This window comes from Seriola aureovittata, chromosome 19 (genome assembly GCF_021018895.1).
Source record: "Seriola aureovittata isolate HTS-2021-v1 ecotype China chromosome 19, ASM2101889v1, whole genome shotgun sequence".
NCBI lineage: Eukaryota > Metazoa > Chordata > Actinopteri > Carangiformes > Carangidae > Seriola > Seriola aureovittata.
This window is the reverse complement of record NC_079382.1, coordinates 8,118,198-8,143,570: the sequence shown is the minus strand read 5'-3', so window position 1 is coordinate 8,143,570 and position 25,373 is coordinate 8,118,198. Positions and strand designations below refer to the sequence as shown.

Sequence of the window (25,373 nt, the reverse complement as noted above, 5' to 3'; positions counted from 1 at the left end):
CGGCTGCACTTCTGTGTCTTCTCTTTGTTCCCACTCTCACTGCTCTCTGTCCCAGCACCACAAGCATTCGTATTTTAAAATTTTGCAACATTAAAAAATGAAATAAACACTTGCCACCTGCTGTTATTTTTTATGAGGAGCTATTTAGCCAAATAACATTGAGCACTTATTTAGATTTGATCATGCAGTGGTGCTAATTTCTTGTTTTTGTGGTCTATCAAGGCTGCACAGACAAAAAAAACAATCAAACAAACAAACATGTTTTTCTCCCCGTAGGTGGTACTGGAAGGTGTCCGGGGACCAGGCATTGAGGGAGACATCGCCATCGATGATGTCACGCTGGAGGAAGGGGAATGTCGAGACCCGCCGCCCAGTGAGTAGCACCACGTGTCCGCCTCCCTCTTACCTGAACTCCAGGCTCTCGCTCTACCTCGCTGGACAAGGTTGAGATTTACGAGAAAGGATCTAATCTTAGACAGTTGCCAGCGTTGGGCTACCATCTCATGGGGAAAACACGGTTGTCATAGCAACAGTGTTGTAGTCACATGAATGATAGCCATGCTGGCTGAGTTGAGCACTGTAATTGCACTTAGGAACAAACAGAAGGTAAACACAGAAACAAGACACAGAAAATGGTCGACAATTGGTCGGCAGACAAACACCGTTCCTTTGATTTAATTAAAAGGAACATTATTCCAGAAGCTTCTCAAACTTTAGACATTCTTTTAACATACCATACCATAACATACTGTTTTAATTTTTCATGTCATTAATGAGATATAGCCAGGCATCTAAAAGAGAATCGGAGTCAGTCATCTAGATCAAGATTTATTCTATTTCTCTTATTACTGCAAGATTATTATTCAAGTTATTTTTCATTTGGATCCATTATGATTCAAAGCGACAGCATTAATTCATTCGGAGTTAGAGGAGTGGTCGCCAAGGCTGAGGACCGAGTAATGTTATAAATTATACAATTCAATCTCACATAATGAATCTTACATGACTTGATGTGATGTAAGAGGGAAGAATTGAGAAATATCTCATGAGGCCTGATCTGATGTGACTTCTGACTGAAGATGTTGCCGTCTTAGGATCTGGTCATACAGGTTAGTTGTGCCTTAAAGGAACCGTTCAACATTTTGGGAATTGTTGATTATTTACTTTCTTGCTGAGAGTTTTATGGGAAGATCAGTATCGCTCTGGCTCTGTCCAAAGTAACAAAATCTGCCTATCAGTCCCCCTGATTAACACTCTGCATCTTGTCCATCACGACCAGCAGAGACTCACTTGAAGGTCAGGAAACGTCCTGACCAGTGTACCTGGCCGGGAAATGGTGTTGCACAAAATACCCCCTTAAAAATACAACTTGTGGTATCAATCTCTCACTCTCAGTAAGAAAGTGAATTAGTGTGTTTGCCAAAATGGGGGACTCTGGCTTATTAAATTTGTTGTTGTTAAATTTGTTCTGTTTTTGAGCCTGGAGTCATTTTTTGTGATTTGCTCTGTGGAGTATGTAATAACAGCAGCTACCATTGTTTTCTGCTTCTTTTACCTGATTAGATCTCAGCTCCACGGCTCCGTCCACATCCTCGCATATATGGCTGCTATGCATCACCATGGTGATGACCATCCTAGAAGGTCAGAGGTGACCCTTCTCTCCGTCATCTCAGAGGCGAATATTCAGACCCACCGTCTGTGAGCTATACCCTCGGCATCCAATCACCAAAGATTCATGCATCCTGAAAGCAGCAGGGGTCCCCTGATGGACCACAGAGGGACCGAAATCAATAAAAGAGAGAAAAAATAGTGATTAAAAAAAAGTTACACAAAAAGTAATAAAGAAGATGCGCTAATTTTTTAAAGAGACCTCTTTTACAGAAAACACTCCTCGGTGCAGGACTCTGGACGTCTTTACGAGCACAAAGACAGGTGGGCGATGAGTAAGCCTGGACTTTGGCGAAAGAGTTCACAAGCGTCGAGGGAGGACAGTTTGTAAAGCACAAGAACAATTTTATGAAGTTATGAAAATATCTTTGGAAGGCGGCGGAATAGAGACACTGCTGACTTTTTGAAGAGGAAATAACATTTCCCTGCTTACAAATACATGGAATCAGACCTTTCTCTGTGTATCTTTATCTTCATTTCTTGCACCAGATGCCAATCACTGACTCTTGTTTTTCACTCTAGCCCAGTCTCACGTCACACCTTGGCATTTCCTTATCTGCTTGGTGCTGTACTGTAGAAAAACAAGGACTCTGGCAACATTCAGTTCTGTCTGCTTACTCCCCTGTAGCTGCCTATGTATCTTTTAACACTGTGCTCACGAGTCCAAGTGGCCAACCGACGGTATGGTGGCAGAACAATAAATTCAGAAGAATCAGCGGAGGTGTAGACAGCTGGACTGGGCAGAAAGAAGTTCAAGCTTATGAGCTGAAATGAGAGGAAGAGGTGGAAAGAGGGCAGAGAGGAGGGATGAACGGAAGGAAGAGTGGAGGGAGGGGAGGAACAGGCAGAGAGTAGAGAAAGGTCCGATTAGTGAGGCCTGACTCCAATATTCAGTCAGCGGTCCGTATGTGGAACAGAAGCCACTTTACTTTCTGCCATGAAACAAAGTGCCTTCAGATTACAAACCGAATCGTGAGCCTGGGTGTTAATCAACATCGAACACGTCTCTGTTCATGTTTCCTCTGATGGGCTATTTTCTACATGTTTCTTTTGCCCCACAAGTGCTGATGGGAGGGCATGCTTATAAAGAGGGAGTATGGGGGTCGTGCAACACCCGGATTTTACTCCTGATGGGACAGTCGCCTGTGTGTGTGTGTGTGTGTGTGTGTGTGTGTGTGTGTGTGTGTGTGTGTGTGTGTGTGTGTGTGTGTGTGTGTATGTGTGTATGTGTGTTTGTATGCGTGCCAGTTTGTGTGCGTGCCAGTTAGTGTGTGTGTGTGTGTGTGTGTGTGTGTGTGTGTGTGCATGCGCCTAAGCCTATGCCTACGCGTAGTTCAATGTGAGGGCAGCCAAACAGGCAGCGCTGGCAGACACCGAGCACAGGTTTGCAAACAATTTGGATAAAAACAGCAGCAACGGTGAAAGTGAGGCTCTGGATCTGTTTTTTGCAGAAAGACAGTTTAAGATCATACGGGAGGATAAAGACACTTCGTCGAATGAATACCCCACTCTCTCTTCCCATAATTCTCTTTCCCTGCGGACGTGCGTTTTTTTAACAAAAGAAAAGAACAACTGCTGAATAAAACATTGCATTGTACAGGGAGGAGAGTAGGAACCTTGGGACTGCAGGCTCTTCATTAGGGTGATTGGCCTCACCCCTGTCCTCCACCATTTATATGGAACAATATGAGAATAAAAGATAATAATGACCATAATAATAGTCATGATATTTTATTACTCTAGCGAGAATGTTTCTCTGCTTTTACACAAACTGTGAAGATTGACTGTGGAAGATCTACCTGAGACCATAACCTTAACCAGCGGGGTTTTTAAAAAATGTATTGTAAAAAAGAGAAAATAAGAAAATGAAAAATTCCGTTCATTGTTGGTTATGACAAATGTTTTGAGGACTTGTGTCTTGTTTCTTATTTTTTCTGTTGAAGATGACTTAACTTCCTTTCTCTTCTTGTTGTCTCCCTTTGCATTGCTGAAGTATCAAAGCTGATGGAAACATAAGAAGTAAACCAATTTGGTAACTGTATAACTTGTAAATGTTAAAGAAGCTCTATTCAAAGGTTTATGATAAATGTTTTATGTTGGAGTACAGGAAGCACAACATACAGTTCAAGGTCTCAACATATAAAATCCATTTTATATTTCTCTACACATACGTGACCTACTTCCACAAATTCAGGCTTATTGACGCTCTGAAACAAGTCCACGTTTAACAGCAAATTGATCTTTTTTTTTACTTCTTACATTCATATTTATAGTGCAACCACTATGCTAGAGAACGCAAAGGATCCCAGTCAGGAGTATAAATGAAATCTTCATGAATGCATACTGGGTAAAGGTTCATGGTGTTGTGGTTGTTCAGCAAATGTAGCCTCTTCAGTGGAAGCCTGGGTTAGTCTGAGTGGGTCATGTACATGTGTGAGCATAAAGCTGTGTACAATAGGTGTGATGAGAAACTGATACATGTAAAGAAGATAAATATGCTAAACAAAACAGAGCAGAATGATGAACATTTCAGGGCATCCTTACAATATCATTATGATCTGTATGATGTTATTATAGAGACGTAATCACAGGTATTATATGCTATCCATTTCTGTTTTGTTTTTCTGTTTGTTTTATTTTTGTTTGGATTTTTTTTTTTTTTTTTTTTTTTTTTTTTAGATAATTTCAGACATTTTCATTTCTGTGTTTTTATTTTCATAAGGCCCAGATCACAATGAATGTAAATGGAGTTCTGGGGAGAGTTGTTTTCTTACAGTCTTTCTAGATGTAATGTTTTAAGAAAACATGTTTTTGTGTGCTTTTGATGATGAGAACTTTCAGACTTTCATAGGTTGTTTTGGACATATGTCAAGAACAGGAAGTTCATCTGATTTTGACACAGACTTTGACACATTTTCCAAAAATATAAAACTCAGATTAAATATCCATTAGCTAGTTGCTATATCCTCCTGTGGTATAGTAGGTAATGAAAAGTGCCAAAGTGCCCCGTGTAGTCGTCACTGTTACTAAGTATGGATATGAGTTACTTAAGATATTTTGGTAACTGTTCCTTTTACAGCCACCCTGAGCACCTCGTCAATTCATGATGAGAACAGAAAATCAGCATATAGCCTAATAGTAGCGCCACAAATAATTTGGAATTACAGCTGGATTTACATAAAGAACACCTTTGGTTTTATTTCGGTATTTGTTGTCAGTGGTTTAAAGGAATAGTGTTACATTTTGGGAAATGAGCTAATTCACTCTCTTGCCAAGTGCCAAGAGATCGGTAACACTCGTATGTGTGTCCACTAAACATGAAGCTACACCCAGAAGACTGTTAATTTAGCACAAAGACAGGAAGAGAGAAACTGCTAGCTTGGATCTGTCTGAACAAAATCCACTTACCAGCAATTCTAAAGCTCACCAGTTACCTTGTATCTCTTTTATGTAATCAGTACATTTTAAGCAGGTTGCCAGGAAACTAGCAGAGATGTAACAGGAAGTCACTGTTCCCGCCAGAGAAATAGTCTAGCATGTAACCCCTGTTTTTATGAATTAAAAAAGATGTAAATTGCTAATTTGTGAGCTTTAGAGGTGCTGGCAGGTTGACTTTGTTATCTTCAGACAGGACCTGGCTAACTGTTTCCCCCTGTTTCCAGTCTCGTTGCTAAGCTAGGCTAACTGTCTGCTGGTAACTTCATATTAAATGTACAACTATATAAATGATATTGATCTTCGTAACTAACTCCAGAGAAGAACTGTGAATAACTGTATTTCTCTAAATGACAAACTATCCCTATTGGTATTGAGCGAGAACCAGGAGGTGGTTATCAGCTAGCTTGGCTATCTCCAAAGTTCAAAGCTCATTCATTAAAAAGTTTCACAAAATGTCAGACGTTTGCTTTAGAATAACAGCCTAAGTTTAAAAGTATGCAAAATGTTCTCTGTGTATTCCCTATCAGTCGCCACACTGTAAAATTTGGTTTGTGTATGTTGGAATTATATCAGCACTAGCCTTTCAGAGACTATGACAGACCTCATTTTTATCCTAGTTTTATGGTGTATTAAATATTGGCTGCATTCATGTTAAAGTTTTTTTTGGGCAGTTTCTGCCATTATTCGGATAGGGACATTGAGAGAGTGAAAGGAAAGTTGGGGAGAGAGAGGGGATGACATGCACCGAAGGCAGTAAGGACTGAGCCTAAGTGGTACACGCTCTACCAGTTGAGCCACTGGGGCGCCCCAATATTGGCTACATTCATACAATTTTCATCCGTGTGAAGGAAATATTGTCTAATTTTCGTAGAACCCCAACTGAAATTAGACAGCAAAATGAATCATTGTTCGTTTTCGTGGTATTACAGCTCTCGCCATATCCTTGATTTCCATTTTTGTGCAATTCACATACCGTATGTCAGCCTCTGCCCTTTGTGTGTACGAGGGATGTGAGCCTGGTGAGTGGCTTACACTCTCAGCTCTGCTCCATTTATTGATAAAAGTCCTCTAAGCTGCTTCAAAGTACAATTGGAGGGGATTAACAGGTTTTGAATATGTAAACAGTGTTATGTGACAGTTTGCTTTCTTACAGTGTTTACTGACTGTGTTTTAATGATGAAAGGCTTCTGTAGTTGAGGAAGGTGGAAGTGTTTATAAAGTAACACGGGGGAATGAGTGCATTTCTAGTTTGTGATTAGTTTAGGTGCTGGAGCTGAATGTGTCCACATTTGCCAAGTGTTTTTTTTTTTTTTTTTTTACATCACTGTATCTGGACCCAAGACATTTTTGGTGTGTTGTTTTTCCCACTAGCACATACAGTATGAGATGTTTCTCACAGCAGCCACTTAGGTTTTACACTCATTTGAGACTTCATAGTTGGAGTGATGGTGCCATCATTTTTTTTAATAGATGGTTAAGAAAATAAAATGATAGTTACTTTTTTTCTCTTTTCTACTCAGTAGACCTTTCACAATAACATGGAATGTAGAGGTCTGTTTGTTGATTTTGATATTTACAGTAGGTCCTGCAATATAATACAACTATCTAGTAACACGACACTACTCAAATGGAGGCTAGCATTAGTGCAGGCAGAGCACTGAACTAATTGGCATCAGCTGTTTCATTCATGCCTCACATCAATGGCTTAATAAGCTAACTAATAACATCCAATTACATTTATGCAGGTGACATTATAACCTGATTCTTCTCACTATTATCCTTCTGATACATTTATGCCAGTGTTGTTTACGCCTCAATCACCTCAACCTCCTATTTAAAGAGCAGAGCCTTTTCACCAACTCTAACTCCAAACCCTTTTCTATAAATTCCTTTATTCCATAAAGTGAATGTACATGAGGTGGACAAAATGTTATGGTACATTTCAATATGACACAATCAGATAAAACCACTACAGCCTGAAAATGCCCCGTAGAATTCAGTCAACACAAACCTGAGGTAGTAAAGCTTATAGTCTCTACAAATACAGAACATTAAAAATAAGTTGTTTGGGTCAGTTGTATTGCATCGTTATACATTGTATTGGTCACAGTATACAATAGAAATTGCCTATTTCCATTGTAACGCTGCTGAGAACAAACGACACAAGTCGATCTTCATTACACGGGAGAGGCTTTAAACCATTTGTTAGATGGGAGGAGGGAAGCCGTGTTCAGTGCAAGGTATAGAGACAGAAATCGTGTTTTCCTTTTTGAATGCAGTTTCACCTGCTTACTGAAAACATTTGACTTGCTACTTTTGTATAACGTAAAAGGTACATATTAACAAAAGAAAAATAAGCTATTGTTGGATATGGTGAGGCCCTGGAATACCAAGGAAGCAAACAGGCACCTGCTCTTAATACTGTTTCATATTAGATTCTGGTAAAAAAAAAAAAAAAAAAATCTGCTATTTCTTCTGTGCATTGATGAATACATGAATGAATTTTGCAGTTGTGCATGAATGTACTCAGTGCTTACATTAACACCATTAAAATGGAGGCACTGTAGCATTAAGGGATGGGGTCTGTCAGAGTTTGTGCAGGCTGTGGACTGAATTTAATTGCTGTAACCTGCAGTATGTCGAAACAATTTCCCAGGTTCTTTGGTAAATTTGATTAAAACTATCCATGTGAGTAGAACCATGCCCAGTTGGTATGTGAGAAAATGTAATTTAAAACAAACTATTGCCTTAATTCCTAAAAAGTGCATACCTTGTAATATTATAAACTTAAAGTGGAAAAGACCTTGTGAAGAAGTCCTGTGCAGTCGTGCTGATGAACTCATACAGTTTCCAGCTGTAATGTAGTTACCTGGATGGTGTTTTTAAAGAGATTCAGCTGTAATTGTCACATTTTTAGTTACAGCTGTAATTACCTGCTTGTTTATTATTCGTACCTTGTATTCAACTGAGGGTCTCTAAAAGGAACAGTCCCAACATTTCTTTCTGAGTGGAAATGTTCTCATTTTCTGTTCAATCTAAGAAGGGCTTTGTCACATTGTGCCATTCATCATCCTATTTTAGCCCCCTCCCCACCCCACCCCTAAAAAAGAACAAAAAGAAAAAAAAAACACACTCAGTTCCACTAGTGTAATATTAATGCAGCTGGTAGCCCCAATTATCACTATACACACCCAGCTTTCTTTGGTTGATTCAGCAAAGACAACGAGTGCCAAAAGGGGGGGATAAGCACTGTGGTTGGGAGAGACCCGGCAGAACTGACAGTCACATTGAATTCGGCAGTCAAACAGTTCATATGACGGATTCAAACAGGAACAAAATGCCTGTCATATTAAACCTCAAACTTTACCCACAGTCTTCAGTTTTTTTTCAAGAGTGAAAATGCCATTTTAATGTGGTGCACTTCTTTCACTTCCACACAGTTGCTAGGCAGTAGTGAGCGACTTGTCGACAGGAGCCTGAGTGCAGTCCCACTAAATAACTGGAAAAGGTAGACACATTTCAGAGATCTCATTTTACTCTGTCAGGGAAGAAGCAGTATGTCGCTATTTGATGGCAGGGCTGCTCAGTGTGACAACTTTACCAGTGGGAAAACTGCCACCTCTTGGTACCGACTCTTTCTGCTGTTGGAGTAACTCTCGCTACTTCTCGACGGCTTTCCTCCTCTGTCTGTCCTCTCTTTCTCTTTCACCTTGCTTTGATCAGGAATCACTGACTAGGCAGGAGCAACATTTTCCATGTCCTGTTATTTACCATCAGTGCAGCCAACTGTGTGCAGGATGACAAAATGAAGACGTTTGCCGCAGTTGAGGAATGTCCCCCCTCCCCTCCTCGCTCTTGAAAAGACCCTTGGAAATAATGAGATTTGATGCTGTAATATCAAGGTTGTTGAGAAAGCTGTGTTTCAGTGATGTTATTTATCTTGTTCTGTGCTGACACCCTGTAATGATGACCTGTCACTCTTCTCTGTTTTGTGCTCTATATTTATATATGATCAGGCTTCTTTTTCACTGTATTTCTTTGGATTTGTCACCCATTTTTTGTGCCATACCTGCAACTAATGAAAAAATAAAGAAAAGGAATATTTTATGAGCTGTCTCAAATAAATTTTCCATTGTATACTATGAGACTAGAATGTAATAAAGTAGAACAGAATAGGACAGAATAGAATTCAACGCCCCATATTATATGCTTAGTGCTTAAACACAAATCCTCTTCTTGTTTCAGTGGCTTGCCTGTACTTGACACCTCTGTCCCCATAGTTTTTCAAAGCGAAAGCCAAGTTATTCCCACTGTGACCACCTGTCTCCCACTCAAAGGGCTGGAAACAAAAGCTTTGTGCAAATTGTTCTGTTCTTTTGACAGTACTCCCCAGTTTGTGGTTCTTCTGAGGAGCTACCACGCTTGCTTTCCTCTCAGAGTTGAGACCATGTGAGTGATTGTGGCGAGAAAAGGACATCTGAGGGAAAGACAGAGGAATAACAATGGTGTGCAGAGGGACTTGAAAGTCATCCAAATGTTAGCCAGCAGGGGCCTCACGACTGACAGAAGCTTATAGAGTAGAACCCTGAGCAGAAGTTACTGTACACAGCCTGAAATGACTTTCCTTTTTCTTCTTTCCCGAGCAGCCCACCTCTTTGATATGCTAAACATCGAGAAAACCACCAAACTTTTTTTAAACTTGCATTTTAAAATAACCGCAAGGTCAGAGAAATGGTATGTTGCAATCATAGACTGTATATTAAAAGGTTGCAATGTTGCCAATGGTTTCACACTGATCTGTTCCACTGACCAACAGGTGGCGGTAACGTGTCGAGAAATGCAATCATGGACCAAAAAAGGCAGTGAAGAACACGACAAGCTGGTGAGCCTGGACGGAATAATTGCAGGTAATCAACCTCGGCTTTGCAAATGTTTTAGGAGGAAGGGAATGCAGTCAACAGGTCTGTTAACCCTCAAGGATTCACATAATGCATTTTGGTGAGTAACATTGAATGTAAACAGAAACTTTGCAAGTTAACTCCAAAGAGCACCTTTACGATAATATACTGTAGCTTAGTTTAGAGAAATTCTTCACTTTCAGGATGTGAGTGAGGATACAACCATGCTAGCTGCTTCCAGTCTTCATGCTAAGCTAAACGAACTCTCATCTGACTCATCTAAACCTAAAGAAAGCAATGAAGCAAATCTTCTCTCAAGTGTTGAGCTAGAACCAGGAGCTAGTTTGCAACCAACACGATTTATTCATCTAACCCATGGGAATAAAGCGAATAATCTTTTGGCTTTCTAAATATATTATGGTGATTTTAAAAGGTTGTTGAGAGACCAAGCTGAAATCTCTTGTTCAACACTGACAAATAAAGAAATGCATGTCAGGATGATCTGTTTACACTCTTTGGCTTCTTTCACACAATAAGGCCTCGCTGTAGGGCCTAATAGGCGCTCTCCACCATATAGTCAGCGTTCCCCAAGGCCAAGCTGTGTCCATACTCCTGAAGGGCAAGTTGTTGTTGTTTTTCCAGGAGTGGAGGAATCAGCCTGTTGTGTTGTTTTTCAGCTCTTTACCCTGAGGAAACAGTGTTTTATTGTTTTATGAGATGCAGATTTTGTCATAAGTCTCCCTTCAGCTCCGGGGCTTTCCTAAGGCTGCCCACCGATTTAAAGAAAGCCATGGCCGTGTGTGTTCGTGTAGGATGTGCAAGCACGCATATATCCGAGCGTGAGTGTGTGCAGCATCCTCACATGTCAAAACATCTGTGTTGTAGCGTCAATGTGTTTTTCCCCCCACGGTGCTGTTGTGGGAAGCTGTATGATGGGCAATCAGAAACACATGATGTCGTATTCTGCAGCTCTTACCTTTTATTTTCAGGTTTGTTTTGCGCTGCATGGTAACAAAAGCAATGATGTAAGCCTCTCTACCGATATCCAAGTGGCGATCTTTGTTCCTGTGTTCAGATTCATGAAAAACATAACAACAGCCAAACCACATTATAGAGTTTGTTCCATTACGCAGACAATTACTGTGAAGGGAGCGGCTGGTGGTAAGTGGAGCACATTTACTCAAAAGGGTGTTGACTACACAATCCAAACGTTGTTTTCTGCAAACAAGGTGCTAAAAGTAATTTTACTTTGAAAGCACTCTAAAGTTTGCTCGCAGTCTTTATGATCTTGTTTTATCCTGCATGCCCTCTGTGAAGCGTGACAAACCTCCTTTTTGTCTGGATAATAAGTTACTCCCATAAAAAATTCAGATTGTTTCTGCGGCTGATAACCCCTGGTAGCATTTGGCCTTTAAAATCCCAAGCACTTTCAATTACCCTGCTGCATGTTCCATTCGTCCACTCCCTTATCGTCTCCCTCCTCTGTTTCAGCCAGCCAGAGGTTGCCCTGTAGATCCGCATTAGAATGCGCACATGGTATCTCAACCACAGAACAATGCCGTTTTACATTATATTCTATTCCCTTTTCTCCTCGCAATGCACCGCAACAGCACTTTGTTTACAGGCCACCACTGCCTTCTGGACGGACGGGAAAATGTCATGGAATGCTAATGGTCTGCTAATGCTCCTCTGACGGGGCTGCCCATGTCAGTCAAACAATATCTGTTTAGTTATGCCAGCTTTGTCAAAGTCATTCAGGCAAACATGAGATGACCACATCTGTGGCCGGTGCAGCGTTGACATATTATCAATGAAAAAACACTCCTCGTATATTCTTCACGTGTAACCTAATTTGTGTTCAGATGAGATTAGATCGATATATACATTTATTTCAGCCTCACCGCTGGGATTTTATTTCATTTATTAGCTGGAACACTCCATGTTGCCTCAGTGCATCTTTTTCCAATTTTATAAGTTATTGTTTTTAAATAAGATTCAAAAGTTTTCACGCCAGACTAAAATAATCTGAAAAAAATAAATCCAGTCAACAATATGAGCAGAAAGACAGCGAACAGTCCACAAGGCATTGCTTTGTTGTTCTCTTCATCACCTGCATCTCTTGAATACATTGTCTGCAGTAACTTTGCAATTAGCAATTCTTCCATTATGAGCAGTGATTTGCCTCTCCACATACATATGAGCACCTCTCACTCAACTCATGGCTTTGAGACATCTACTTGTCCTCTCATGGATGATGCATAAATTAATCCCTCTCATGTGCTGCCATCTGAGCCGTGTTGATGCAAAACTTCAGGCTGAATAATTTATCTGTCTGCCCTTCGGAAGCCAGCGCTCACACCGGGTGCCACCACGCATAACTAGGAATTCTCATCACAGACCTGAGCCTGCTGGCATCCGCTCAGACATCTGTGTCGTGTGATAAGAGCACTCATCATGGGAGGAAGACATCAGATCTGGTTTGAATTGTGGCCACAAGATAGACAGACAAAGGGGAACCAAACGCTGCTTATGAGCAGAACAGTGGTCACCTTTTCTACATGTGCTGTGCTGTTGCTGCACTTTTGCTTCATCTCTGAGGGGATTACTACTGCTGTACTGCAGTACTGAGTTCTGCATTGCTAATGCGGGGCAGATCCAGAGCACTTTTTGCAAAGCATACTGCCTTATTGTTAAAGCTTCATCCTTCCAGGTGATTAAACTAGAGATGAAGAGATTCTGAACTTCTGGTGATTAGCTGTTTTTCTGCCTGATTCAGTTACGCTGTCAATGAGTGTCACCCTGTATCACAACTTCTATATTTCTGTATTGTAATACTGTCTCATATATAAGATGGATTACGTCCTGGGGTGGTTTTACATGGAGTTCCCTCGTGGGTACAGCATGACCCGCTTCTGCAGAGCGAAAAGTTTCTCATAGTTGGCGAGCACTTTTTTTTTTTCTGTAGGTGAGAAAAGAAAAATCTGTTAACACATATTCGTTTTGATGTTGTTGACTTTAGTGAGTCAATTTAAAAGAGACATCTAACTCTGCCTCTCAGAGTACATATTCCCTGCAGCATTTGTTAACCCCACATTCTCTTTACTCTCGACGTATAGTTTCCTTGCTTAGCGATTTAGCAATGAGGCATAAGAATAAAGATGATGCCACTCTTCATTCTCCCACGTCCATCACATTCGCAGTATTTCCTCTGGATCATTTCTCAAAGAGCTAATTGACAAAAAGTGATTGCATGAGCTTTGTTTACTGGTAGACTATGAGTGTAATGCTTATGAGCTGGCTGGATAATGATTATTGCTCCTGTGCATATCAAGTAGGTGATTCATTTGCTCAGTATGAATTGTGTGTTTATCCACACAGCGTCTCAGGGTGTGAGTACACAGGCTTTTCATTACTGTTAAAGTTGCCGATACCGATCAAAAGAGCATCAATCTGCTTCCGTATGGCGTCCACGTCAGCGAGGTATTGAGTGAAACCTAAACTCGCTGGATGTCATCTCAGTCTTGTGAGTTAACATTACGGGTAAGGTTGCGGGCAAGGTTGTTCATCATGTGAGAGAACGAGTGAGCCCCACCCAGGCTCTTATCCGCCCACCAGATGAGCTGTTCGCTCTCTTGTTCTCTGATGGAGTGGAGAGTGTGGAGGGCAGTCATCAGATCTGTTTTGCATCACCCCGCAGGACAGAATGGGCGTGATGACACGGGTGACCTTTGGATCATCTATCAGTGCTGACGTCTCTCTCGTAGAATAAAAAATGTTGCATTAGCACAAATGACCTTTTCTCATCACCACGTCCTGATTACACAATGCCACGAGGATCCACCCCCACTGCTCTCTTATCTCACTGCTCTTATGAGCGGTCACGCCATTAAATATGAGCCCAAGAATTATAATTTAGACTGACTTCAAATGCCCTGCTCGTCGCATCAAGTTGTCTCAAATTTGATTTCTTTCATTCTTCTCTGCTTGAAAGTGGCCAAGAGCTGTGCAGGTACTGAGCAATGACTTATTTCGCAGTAGGATGAAATTACATGCCCTTTAAACAAAAGTAGGTCATACAACATGCAACAGAGCCTGGAACTCATTTTCAATTTACAGTTCAGTCAGCATGAAAGCAAGTGATGCTGTGACACAGTGGGTTTGTCTTGTATTTAGTCTTGAAAATTCATTTTTATAGAAGTGATACGACAGTCTGAGTGTACATCATCATCATTCCTGCTTAAAAAATTAAAGCTTGTACACCTTCTGCACCTCCAGTGAAATACCACTGCTCCTCATTAAAAAAAAAAAAAAATAATAATAATAATATTATATTTTCATAACTGTGATGTGCCAGTGTAAGATTTCATCTTATAATGCTTCGTGTTAAAGCTGCAATAATTGGCTTTTTGGCCACTTGGGAGCAGCATAACAAGCTGTGAACACAATACTGACATATTATCACCTCATAAAGTCAGCAACTTTATTAGCAAGAAGCTGCTTATTTACACATCTAGCAGACACGTTGTAACACTAGCGCTCATTTAGTGGCGAATTTGTGTCGACCTGGTGAATTTAAGTCCAATAATCACTTTCTTTCAGCTTTGTTTTGGTCTCCACCAACTCCTAAGGGAAATAATTGGCTCTTTAGCAGGTAAACGCTGCACAATGTTCACCAGCTAGTAGCTAACTTTGCCTGTCTGGTGCTGGGCAGGTAGCGTTTATCAGAGTTCTTTAAGTACAAACATCTGCCTGCAGCATCTGGAGTCAATGCTAATGAGAGGGGTTAGAATGAAAAACTACAACTATCAGCTGGAAGATGCTGTAATAATCTGTAAAGCTGAGGCAAACTGCAGAGGTGAGGTCACTGATAATTCTTTGTAGGTTCATCACCACAAGCGACTCCTTTCACATGACACACAGTCATTTGAACCATTGTTGATATAAAAATATTGATTACAGCAGAACCTCAAAAAAGAAAACTCTTCTGGTGACTCAACTTTAACAGCAAGTCAAAATGTATGCTAATATCAAACAAGATGGAAGTATATTTAAGAGAAATATGCCCACAGGAAAAAAAATTTCCATATCTGTTTTTGTGCTGTTTTCAAAGTAATTCCACTCCTGTCAAACAAGCCTATTAAAATGCCAATCCAAAAAATATCAGTGCTGAAAATGAGCAAGTATCTGCAAATCCAGTCCATAATTTCTCCTCTTTTCATCTGCACTCACCACTTGTGGGTTTGATGTCACATAAGTGTCCTTGGAAGGACAGGACACAGGCATACAGGACCTCTCAACATGAAAACAAGTTAGAAGCAGTTATCTCCTTCTGTTTTTACATCTGCCAAAACAGAGTGCAATAGATACTGTAGACAGACGGACAGACAGACAGACAGACTGACAGACAGACAAACAAACAGACAGACATGTAATCCTTGTGAAAATCCTCCATCTGTCACAGACAAGATACCTTTCCAGTGCTCACATATTTCACTGGGTGGCTGAGTCCTCATCTGTATGTGAGTTGGCTAGAAATCATTTGAAAAATGTACCGTTGCCAAGACTTTGACAAGTTCTGCTGATCCCTGGTTCCGCTTAACAGGTTGTGCATCTTCGATTCCTTGACAAAATCCACCCCATGGAATCGTAAACTAGTTTTTACCCCCCAAAAAGGCTGACAACTCGGGAAATTCAATTGGTTTTATTTTGTTTGTTTCTGTCATGGTTTGCTGTGGAACTGTGCTGGATTGCTAACCCTGTGGCATTTGTTTTATGTGAAATGATATTTATCAGGCTGGTCAAATGGATTTCAAATCTCCCTTCAAAACCAGGGACTGTGTCACGCCATGTGACATGACATCCGTTTTGTTTTAGCAAAACAAGAAGGCACGACTTAGTTCAATACAGCTGCAGCGGTTTCATTTTGTCATGTCTTGTGGGGAACAAAGCAGCCATCCGGTGCCAGCTTTTCTCTCAGAGGACTAAACCTTTTGTGGGGTGAAGAAAAACAATGAGGAATATCCCAAAATTCAAGGCTGTAGTCATACCTCTGCCTGCCACTTGACCAAATTTCTTTGGTACACAGACCCTGACAGTAGCTATGTTGATCCCAAGTTGTCATATAATATCAGTACTTTTTTTGTGCCATACTAGCAGTGTGTCTGTATGACTCCATGTCTGTCTGTTCCTTGGTCACTCAATAAGGTGAAATTTTGCAAAATTCATGGTCCAACTGACTTTGATGAGCCCCTGACTTTTCCTCTAGCACCACCATGAGGCTGACATTTCAAGTTTAAAGTGAAATGCCTAAACAACTACTGGATCGGCTGCCATGAAATTTAGTCTGCTTCAGGATGGATGGAATAATTTTGGTGATCCCCTGACTTTTCATCCAGCCCTTTGGTTTATGATAAGGATATGATAAACAATGACTACCTGGTTAGCTTGCTGACTTCAGTATATGAAAAGAAGTGATAGAAATAGAAGCAAAACACCACTGGAGACAGCTCTTGAGTAAAGGAATGATCTTTGATAGTAAGTAAACAGCTGTTAATGCTAACCTTAGCTATGTAGCAGTAGCAAAACTAGAATAGCTCCTTTAATATGTACCTTGGTCACTTTGAACATGGCAAACATTATACCTGTAAACATCTGCATATTAGCATTGTCATTTTAAGCATGTTAGCATGCTTACATTAGCATTTAGCTTAAGTACGGCTGTGCCCAACATCTCAGAGCAGCCAGCACCTAATCCTGACTAATCACCTCTCTGTTATTCCTGTTCCTACATCAGTTACTTTTACAAATTATTAGACCTCTTTAACTTTATGTTTACTGCAAACTTTGCTGTTATTCATTTTCCTAATATTGACAGTCTGTGGAATGCAGTCAAGTGTGAAATTTTAATTGTGTGCTGAGATCCATCTGCAGGTCCCTGGGGTAAGAGGTTGAGATGTAGATCTGGTTCAGTGAGGTTTTCACTGCCTGGAGCGCCTATTGATCAGGAGAGAACTGTAAATAGTGGACAGACATAGCAACCCCTTGCTCCGCTGCTTTCAACACACACCGCCTCGAAAGATATAGTCTTTCTTTTTTTGCTTCTTTCACTGACAGTGCTTAGATAAAGTTAGATTATTGAAAATCATGGTTCACTAAGGGGGAAACCAGGGATCATTTAAAACCAAGAATTGAGGAAGGAGGACAAAGGGTGGAAAAAAATGAGTGGGTGGAAGGCAATGCACCATAGCTGGTTCTCTCTCTTAAGAACAAACTATTCCTCCTCTAAAGGAATTAATCCTTGTATTGTACTGAAAATTCCTCCTGAATGAGCTGCACTAAACCAAATTCAGGGCAAGAAGTCTGGTGTAAGAGATTTGTGTCGACATTAGTGTGCGCAAGAGAATTTACGAAGACACCGAAAAGCACTTGAAATTCCATTTTGCTTTCAGGAACTTAGGATGGATTTGTATTTCAGTGCTGCTGAGGGGTGGGCAATCAGACAAGAGCAATGAAACAGCCTGAGTCTAACAAAGGGTAACGATGATACTCTGGCTGCGCTGCTCTTCCTCCTACAAGCTCTGGTGTAAACATGAAGAGCTATTTTTGGTGCTCCTCGGGTGCAGGTGTCCAATTATATTTCACACTCTTGTGACGGTGCACTGAGAGGCTGCTGGGGGTGGAATGGCCCTAGCTCACTTTAGTGCCCCTCAGTGGAGCCTAAGTCCCTAAGAAAAATAAGGAAAGAAGAACAAAGAAGAAATAGTCAACAAAAAAAAAAGAGAAGAGAAAATTCCATCATGGCCTCATCTTTCTGTTTCCTTTTCAGTGTCTCTCTCAACTAAAAGAAAAGATAATTAGCATTCTTTCCTCAACTTATACAAATGCCACAGGATCCAGGGGTGATGTAAATTCAGCATCTCTAACATTAAGCAGCAAGCTCCTCTCTATCGGCCGCAACCTTTAACCTCTGAGGCCAACCTCGACACACTTTGTTTGGGTCGTGAACGCTTGAGTTTTTCACACGGATCAAAAGATCATTGCTGAGACACTTTACTGTCTCCTGGACAACAGGGGAGATATTTTTGAGTGCTGCAGAACCGGGTTATGAGGGGTTGGGGAGATTGGGTGAGGGCCAGGTCAGCTCTGCGGTGTGAGGTGAATTTTTGAGCATTTGACGAGAGCTCACCGAGACTCAGAGGTTTGTTCCTTGGCTATTTGTTTACAGCTTGTACACATTTTCCAGTCCAGATGGTTTGAGATCCTTTGGGCTTTATTTTAGTGGTGCTTGTTTAGTTGTCTTTTTTCGTCATTCTGAGAAGGAAGATGTCGGTGGGTGGAGAGGGGATTTCAGAGGTTTTGTGTCTGTAGGTGCTTAAACGTGCTCCACATTCAGCAGGAAGAGTTTTCTTCAAATCAATACGCACATCTTCTTGAGTATGGCTACTCTTGTTTCAGAGATATTTTTTGTTTGTTTCTCCACAGAACACATTATCACAGAGAGGAAAATGGAGACTTGGTTTTGTTTTGTTTGTTGTCACAGCTGAACTGAATTCTGGGATGTCCTGAGGAGCCCGGTATAATCATAAGGGGCCAGTCCTTGAGATAAATTGGCACACACGGAGCAATGCTGGGAGTATATCACCAAAATAAATGCTTCTCCAACACCAGCACAGTGACAGGCTCAATCCCAACAATGCTCTAAGCCAAAGAAGGTGACAGAACCGGCAATCAAGTACACCCTCATCTCCTACACTGAATTCAGACAAGATTGTCCTTTTCTTGACACATAGAGAGAATCTTTTTTCCAACATGAAAAAAAAGCTGTGCAAGAAACAGGGTTTTTTTTTTAAATATATTATTTAAAGTTAAAGCCACATAGCTCCTTCAGCGGAGAATTTAAGTAGCCGACCAGATATTTTTTTGTGCAGCTTGTAGAAGTGCAAACCTGCCACAGCCAGAGTCCGGTCTCTCAATGTTTACCACTTTACAAGGCAGCTAGATCCCCTAGTTAACATCTGTAGTAAGAAAGAAATCCATGTGAGCGTGATAATGATGGACCCAACATGAAGCACACTGATGGTAGTTAAGAGAGAAACTAATGGATATTCAAATAGTGGAGAATCCACAATCAAGAGACAGCAGCTCGAGGGGTCAGTGTTGCCAAAAGTTTTGATTTTACAACTGGACAACATGAACACATTCCAAAACTGTGGACTGACCCCAATAAAAAGGAAATTGACCATCTGCTAAACTCCTCCCCTGAGCAGTGGTTGACCAATCATAGCTTCAAACCCAGAGCAAAGCGCTGCAGGCCTGGCAAGCTTTGTTTCGTTTACACTTTTGATTTGTGTGGTTACGGGTTGCTTAAAAAGAAAAGCTCCATTATAGTATTTTGCCGGTGTGGTCCTTGATGCTGCGTTTATTTTTTTTCTATCTTGCTCATTATGTTGTTATTATGTTATGTATGTTATGTTTAAAAATACGTAGCATTGTCCTGAACATATTTCAGAATCCCCAAAGACTTCCTGGAGGAAAAAACCTCCGTCCACTGAGTGATAAAAAGGATTTTGAACCTGCTTCCCAAGTTGCACCTCCGTTTCCAAATCAAAACAAATATGGCCGACCGCAGGCTACCTGGATAGGAAACAGAGTGACGGTGGTTACTTGTGACTTGGAACATATGCTAATATATGAGAGGCACAGACTTGCGATAGCCTCTGTCATGTAGTTTTAGCTTCAGTCCGCTAACATATGTGTAGCCATCAAGTGCATATTTAAGACTCCATACGCAGGAAACAGAAAGGTTGACAGATGCAGCAGCAGTTACTGAGGGGGGTACATCTTAGCAAACAATTGGAGCCTGCAAAGTGCAAATGGCTTGAGAAGAAGCTGTTGAACTTATTTATTGGGATCACTTCTTGTTGTATTTCTCCTTCATGTACCTTGTCCTTTTCTTTGGTAGTAGAACAAGATGAGGATTTGTATTAGGAATACTTCAAATTCAGTGCATCAGACTCCTGTCGATTTCAGTGTTATTTAGTGTCTGACAAAACACCCTATTACTCAGAATCTCCAATTCCAACTGCATAAATCCTGTGCTCATTCTTCACTGCCTGAGAGAGACATTCATTTCTGGGAACAGACCTGTTATCATGTACAGCACATTTCAGCAAGGATAGCCTTGACCAGGAGCATGTCCTAGGGCCACACTCACACAAACTCACCCATTTATGCAAAGGTGCAAATCTCAATAATTATCACTGTCACTTCGCATTAGTCTAAAAATTTAATTTAAAAGCTGTTGCAAGCATGTATGAGGCCTTATTTACTTGAATTCTGATAAAGAGATAGGCCAGAGGTAGATTATAGGTTTCTGACCCACTATTACCTGGACACTTACTGTACCCAGAACAACCCATCTAAGCATTTACTGCATGTGCCTCAGTCCCTGGTAGAAGGTAAAATTACGCCAAAATAACCTGCTTTTACAGTAAAAGCCAATTATCTTTAACCTTTGGCCTGTTCTGGATTATTATATTATTTGACGTGAAGACAGATCAGCAGTTGATGTTTACTGCTGTAATAAGCATTACTCCTAGTACTGTCAAACAGGCTCCAGCTACAATAGTGAAGGGCAATGGAGAGAATAATAATAAGTGTTACAACTGCCAGTGGCTGAAATGTCAGCAGCTACAAATAGCAGCATGAATTGTTTTGAATTGTAATAATTTTGAGGACTTTAAAAACCAATAATCACAAAGCTTGACTTTAGTAAACTGCGCAATCCAAGAACGAATATTCACACATATTTATATTTTTGTTTGAATATGTCAATTTAAATTAATTTGCTTCATTTCATACAGACATTACATTGTTCTGATAAACATGTACTTTTATTTAACAATGTCTCTGATATTTTTATTTTTACTTTGGCAATTGAACTTCCATCACGGGCACACTGCAAAAGAACACAACAGGACAACAACTGGGTGTAAATAAAGTTTATTAACTATTAACTAACTTAACTAAAATGATAATGAAATGAGCAATGTGATGAGTTGGCAATGGTGGGAGAGAATATGTTATGGCTATACAGCTCATTATACTACGTCTGCGAATGAGATTTGATGATTAAATATTACTATATTTCAGCATCAACCCAGTCATGAGCAGAGTGTTAAGACCGGCCTACTGTGAGTTGCGCTGTAACTGGAGACCCTTGGCTGGAACCCAGGTGGCTGTTGTTGCCGTGGTAACCTTGGAGACGCGGGATCTAGGCGGATTCTCCTGGAGGCCGTGTCCTGTTATCACGGTGACGGATTCTCCCTGTGTCTCAGCGGTTTGGCTCCAGTTTGCCAGGAGACTTTCTGTCTCGGGCATACTTGATTTCTGCTCGGCTTCTCTGCGGGCGGTCGTGCAGAGGTGTTATCTACTGGCGTCTCTTGCGGGTTGATGTAAAATAATCTCTAATCTCTAATAATCTCAAATTTTGCCTATGTTCTCCAGTTGCCTGGTTAATGGCTTGTGACTGATCCCAGGCCAGGTATGTACACTACATCAGGATAAGAATAAATATATGATAGTAATAAATCGTCATCTTTTTCTCTTGCAGCAAAACTTCAGGGTTTTGACTAAAAAAGTTTCTACATAAAAATCTTCCAAGCAGAGCTTTTAAAGGAGATTTTCAACTAAGTGACTTACAGTTGGTCAGTAAAACCAGACAGCTGTAAAAAGAGGACTTTTTGTGTGATAGCCCTTCTTTCATTGACCTTCCTGCAATTGATAGAAATGGGAGGTTCTAAAATAGGACATTTAAAGTAATTCTTTCACCCGCTGACAGTGTATCTTGGCTCTTATTTCTACTCTGCCAATCAGTGTCTCAATGCTGCGCTCTGAAGCTGTCGGAGCAATTGGTTCAGCTCTCCTCTAAACTTATTTGCCCTAGGGCCACCTTTTCCTGTCCTTTCACTCCATTTTCCTCTTTCATTAACCTAATCGCTCACAGTCTGATTTCCCTCCGCCTTTCCCCTTCGCTAGTCCTCTGGCCCATCCCAGAGGGGAGCATTGTGAAGGTGAGTCAGCCGATTAGCGTCCAGCTGATGTACTGTCCCCTTTTAGATACGACCTCCATTTTGTCCCGCCGGACAAGCGTGGACCAGCTGAGCTCAGATTTTTTTTAATGGTAATGACAAGGCGCAGAAATACAAATACAAATAATAGAAATACAAATAAAATTTCTTGTCCGCAATTTTTTTTCCCCTAGAACCCCCAAAAAATCAATAGTTTGCTTTCTTCATGATCAATCAACAGCTACGTAGAATTAATCCATTATTGATTTTATTATTCACACGTGCATTTCGTACTGTGACATGACAAAATGCTGTGAAAAAGGTCTGTTTGGGACGAGTAGTTTAATAACTCCAGTTTACCTGACCCTTACCTGAGCAGGTCTAATACACCAGGGCCACTGTATCAGAAATAGACCACATCCACGACTTGAGAGTGCTGACTGCAAGCTCCCTGAGGCATTCATAGTGCCAACCATTGCTGTTTTTAGCTCTGGTTGGCAGCACCACACAGAGTTATTTATCTACATCTTTATCTGTACACGCTTGCAGCACACACACATGTCCACTGCACAGAGATAACATTCTTTTACCTCCTACCTGCTATCTGCTTGTTGCGGTCACCTCACCCCTGCGGCGTGGAGGGAAGTTAGCTGTACCCTGTTACTACCCACAGTGCACAGCAGAGCCATGATTTCGCCAAAGCGGCTTTTAGCGGGCGTAACTACAATCCATCACAATGAAAAATGTAACCAGCTCACACTTATTGAATTCAATGGGATGTAAATGCAAGCAACTCATCTTATTTGTACAATAATTCTACAGCATTACATCTATTGACTGCCATTAAATTTCTTTATGGACTTTTTGGATGTGTGATTGGAGAGAGTTTAAAAGTTTGAGATGGTTTTCAGTTGTATTATTTTAAATTATTCATAACAGTGCTCATCAGGGAATTGCTTTCTCTCCATTACATTATTGGTTTATGCAAAGCAGGGAACAACTGGCTGCTGGGATGTGTATGTGCGTGTGAGTGTGAGTGAGTGAGTGTAAGTGTGCATGCATGCTGTTAAGTGGCAAAAGCTTTTCTTGTCTGTAGCTTTGAGTCTATCTGGTGGAGTGTGTGTGTTATTCGGTGTAGGTGAGTAATATCCCAGGATCCTCTCTAATTTCAGGTTTTATTTTTTTCTGCAGCTTCTGAGTGTTGTCACAGAACATAATACCTCAGGGTTCTTTGTTTAAAATCGGCTGCTGTTAGTTTTAAACATCCACTCTATCACATGTTAGTCTTTTTTTCTTCCACTGTGAACTGTGTAATTAGCCATTAGGGTCTATTAAGGTGCTCTTCTTAAATGTTGCATATTGTTTTCCACCACAGAGCAAAAGCCTATTTCCTTTTTTTTTTTTTTTTTTTTTTAATGGTGATGTGCTCATGTTTTTCACATTTGAAAAACACACTGTGTCTAAATAATGTAAAAAAGTTTTTTCCAGCCTCGAAAGTGACAACCTGCCACGTTCAATGACTGGCAGGTCGAACTTTTCTAATATTGGCTGTATGGTTTTTCATGACTGACAGTTTGAGACAATGAAGAACATTTGTCAGTAATGTGTGACTGGTTGTAGTCTAGTGCCTATCAACTGATCAGTTTATTGACTGCTCAGTTGATTAATGTACCTCTGTCACTCAGTGTGTCTGTGAGTGACAGATTAAAAACAAGAGGAAAGTGACTGAGCCTAGTATCAATACAGGCTGTTTCCTTGACTACATATCCATTCAGTTCGTTTGAAAGATGTTGTTTGACATAATGTAGTACTGCAAGTGTTAGTGCTTAGTTGTGATATTGATGCACGAACAACGCCTCCGATAGGCAGACTTGTGGTACGAGCTCATCATCCAGAAATAAACAGAAGCATGCAGGGCTTCACAGGTTTAAGCTGCTACATGACACATAAAAGAAATTAAATCACTGTTTGTGTCATTTCTTGAAATCCTCCTCTCAGACCTCAGTTTCTCAGAGTTGTTTTTCCTCATTGAATAGCAAAAGGTATAACACACACCAGAGCATGTTAACACATCATGATGCCATTTAAGCTTGAATGGTGACATAATTCGAAACAAGCTACAATCACTGGGTGAAGTATTCATATTGCACTACACTTAAACTTAAATACAAGCTTTTGTCCAAGTTACTATATTTTTTTAAGCTGTTTTTTGGCCATTTTTGGCTTTATTGGGGATAGGGACAGTGAGAGAGACAGGACATTTAGGGAAGAGAGAGAGTGGGTGACATGCGGCAGAGGGCCTGTGTCGGATTCAAACCCAGGCTGCTGGTTAGCCGCCAGGGCGCCCTCACGTGACCATATCTTAACTCCACATGTGCTATACTGTTCATTTTGGAATAAACTTACTCAGAAATACCAACAAATGAGTGATACATGTTTGTGGACATGCTTTTACGAGGGGATGCAATGCGAACCTGTAGACTACCTTCAGTCAAGTTTGCCTTTTTGCACCATGAAACATCATGCTTTTAGCAGGACCTGTAACAGGAGATGTACAAACACAACAATCCTCGGACTACTCAAGCAAACGACTGAACGGGATGATATTTAGTCAAGATCTCTTTCAGGGGATTCGAAATGTGAACATTATCTCAAAAATGAAGAAATTACAGATGAAAAAACTGATTGGAATAATGTAAATCAAACAATACGAACCAGCACTTGTGGGTAACACATCAGACTCCAGCTCCTCTCTACCTCCAGATAACATGCTGAACTTGATCCCAATTCAAGTCATGCGGCAAAGGTGTGCACATAAATATGTCTATTAATGAGATTAACACTCGAGCACTGTGCATATTTTAATACAATTTTGATTTTAGATTAAGAGCAAAATCTCATTAATACAATTAGAGAATGGTGTTTACAGTACATGGGCTCTGTCTGCATTATTGACTTAATCAAATTGTAATCTCATTTCTATTGTACATGGAAATGTGGGTTGAGTCTCTATCTCAGTCTTTCAATCTGAGGGGGGCTTCAAGGACAAAAGGGCAGGAGCACCCCCCCCCCCCCCCTCCCCCCCGGTCACCCCACCTCTGCACTAACATATGGAAATCTTCTCTTCTTCTCCCTCTCACTTGTTTCTCTCCCTCTTAACATTCAACACAGAGCTGTTGATTGTTGTTTCAACCTTCAGGTGATAGTTTAGAGAAGCAAATGGAGTTCACGCACAACAAATAAAGTGCAAAATTTGCCAATTTGCACATACATTCAGTGTAAACACATAAACATCTCAGCA

At 40.7% G+C, this 25,373-nt stretch overlaps 1 protein-coding gene across 2 annotated transcripts in view; it reads left to right on the top strand.

Moving 5' to 3' along the window:
* The window catches only part of LOC130187502 (MAM domain-containing glycosylphosphatidylinositol anchor protein 2-like), a 173,370-nt gene extending 164,157 nt beyond the window's left edge, over positions 1-9,213 (top strand). For both annotated transcript variants that reach the window (XM_056405174.1, XM_056405173.1), the window contains exons 17-18: positions 277-373; positions 1,564-9,213. In XM_056405174.1, coding sequence (XP_056261149.1) covers positions 277-373; positions 1,564-1,652 — 186 coding nt within the window. In that variant the 3' untranslated portion in view covers positions 1,653-9,213. The remainder of the gene's footprint in view (positions 1-276; positions 374-1,563) is intronic.
* The last annotated feature ends 16,160 nt before the right edge of the window (positions 9,214-25,373 follow it).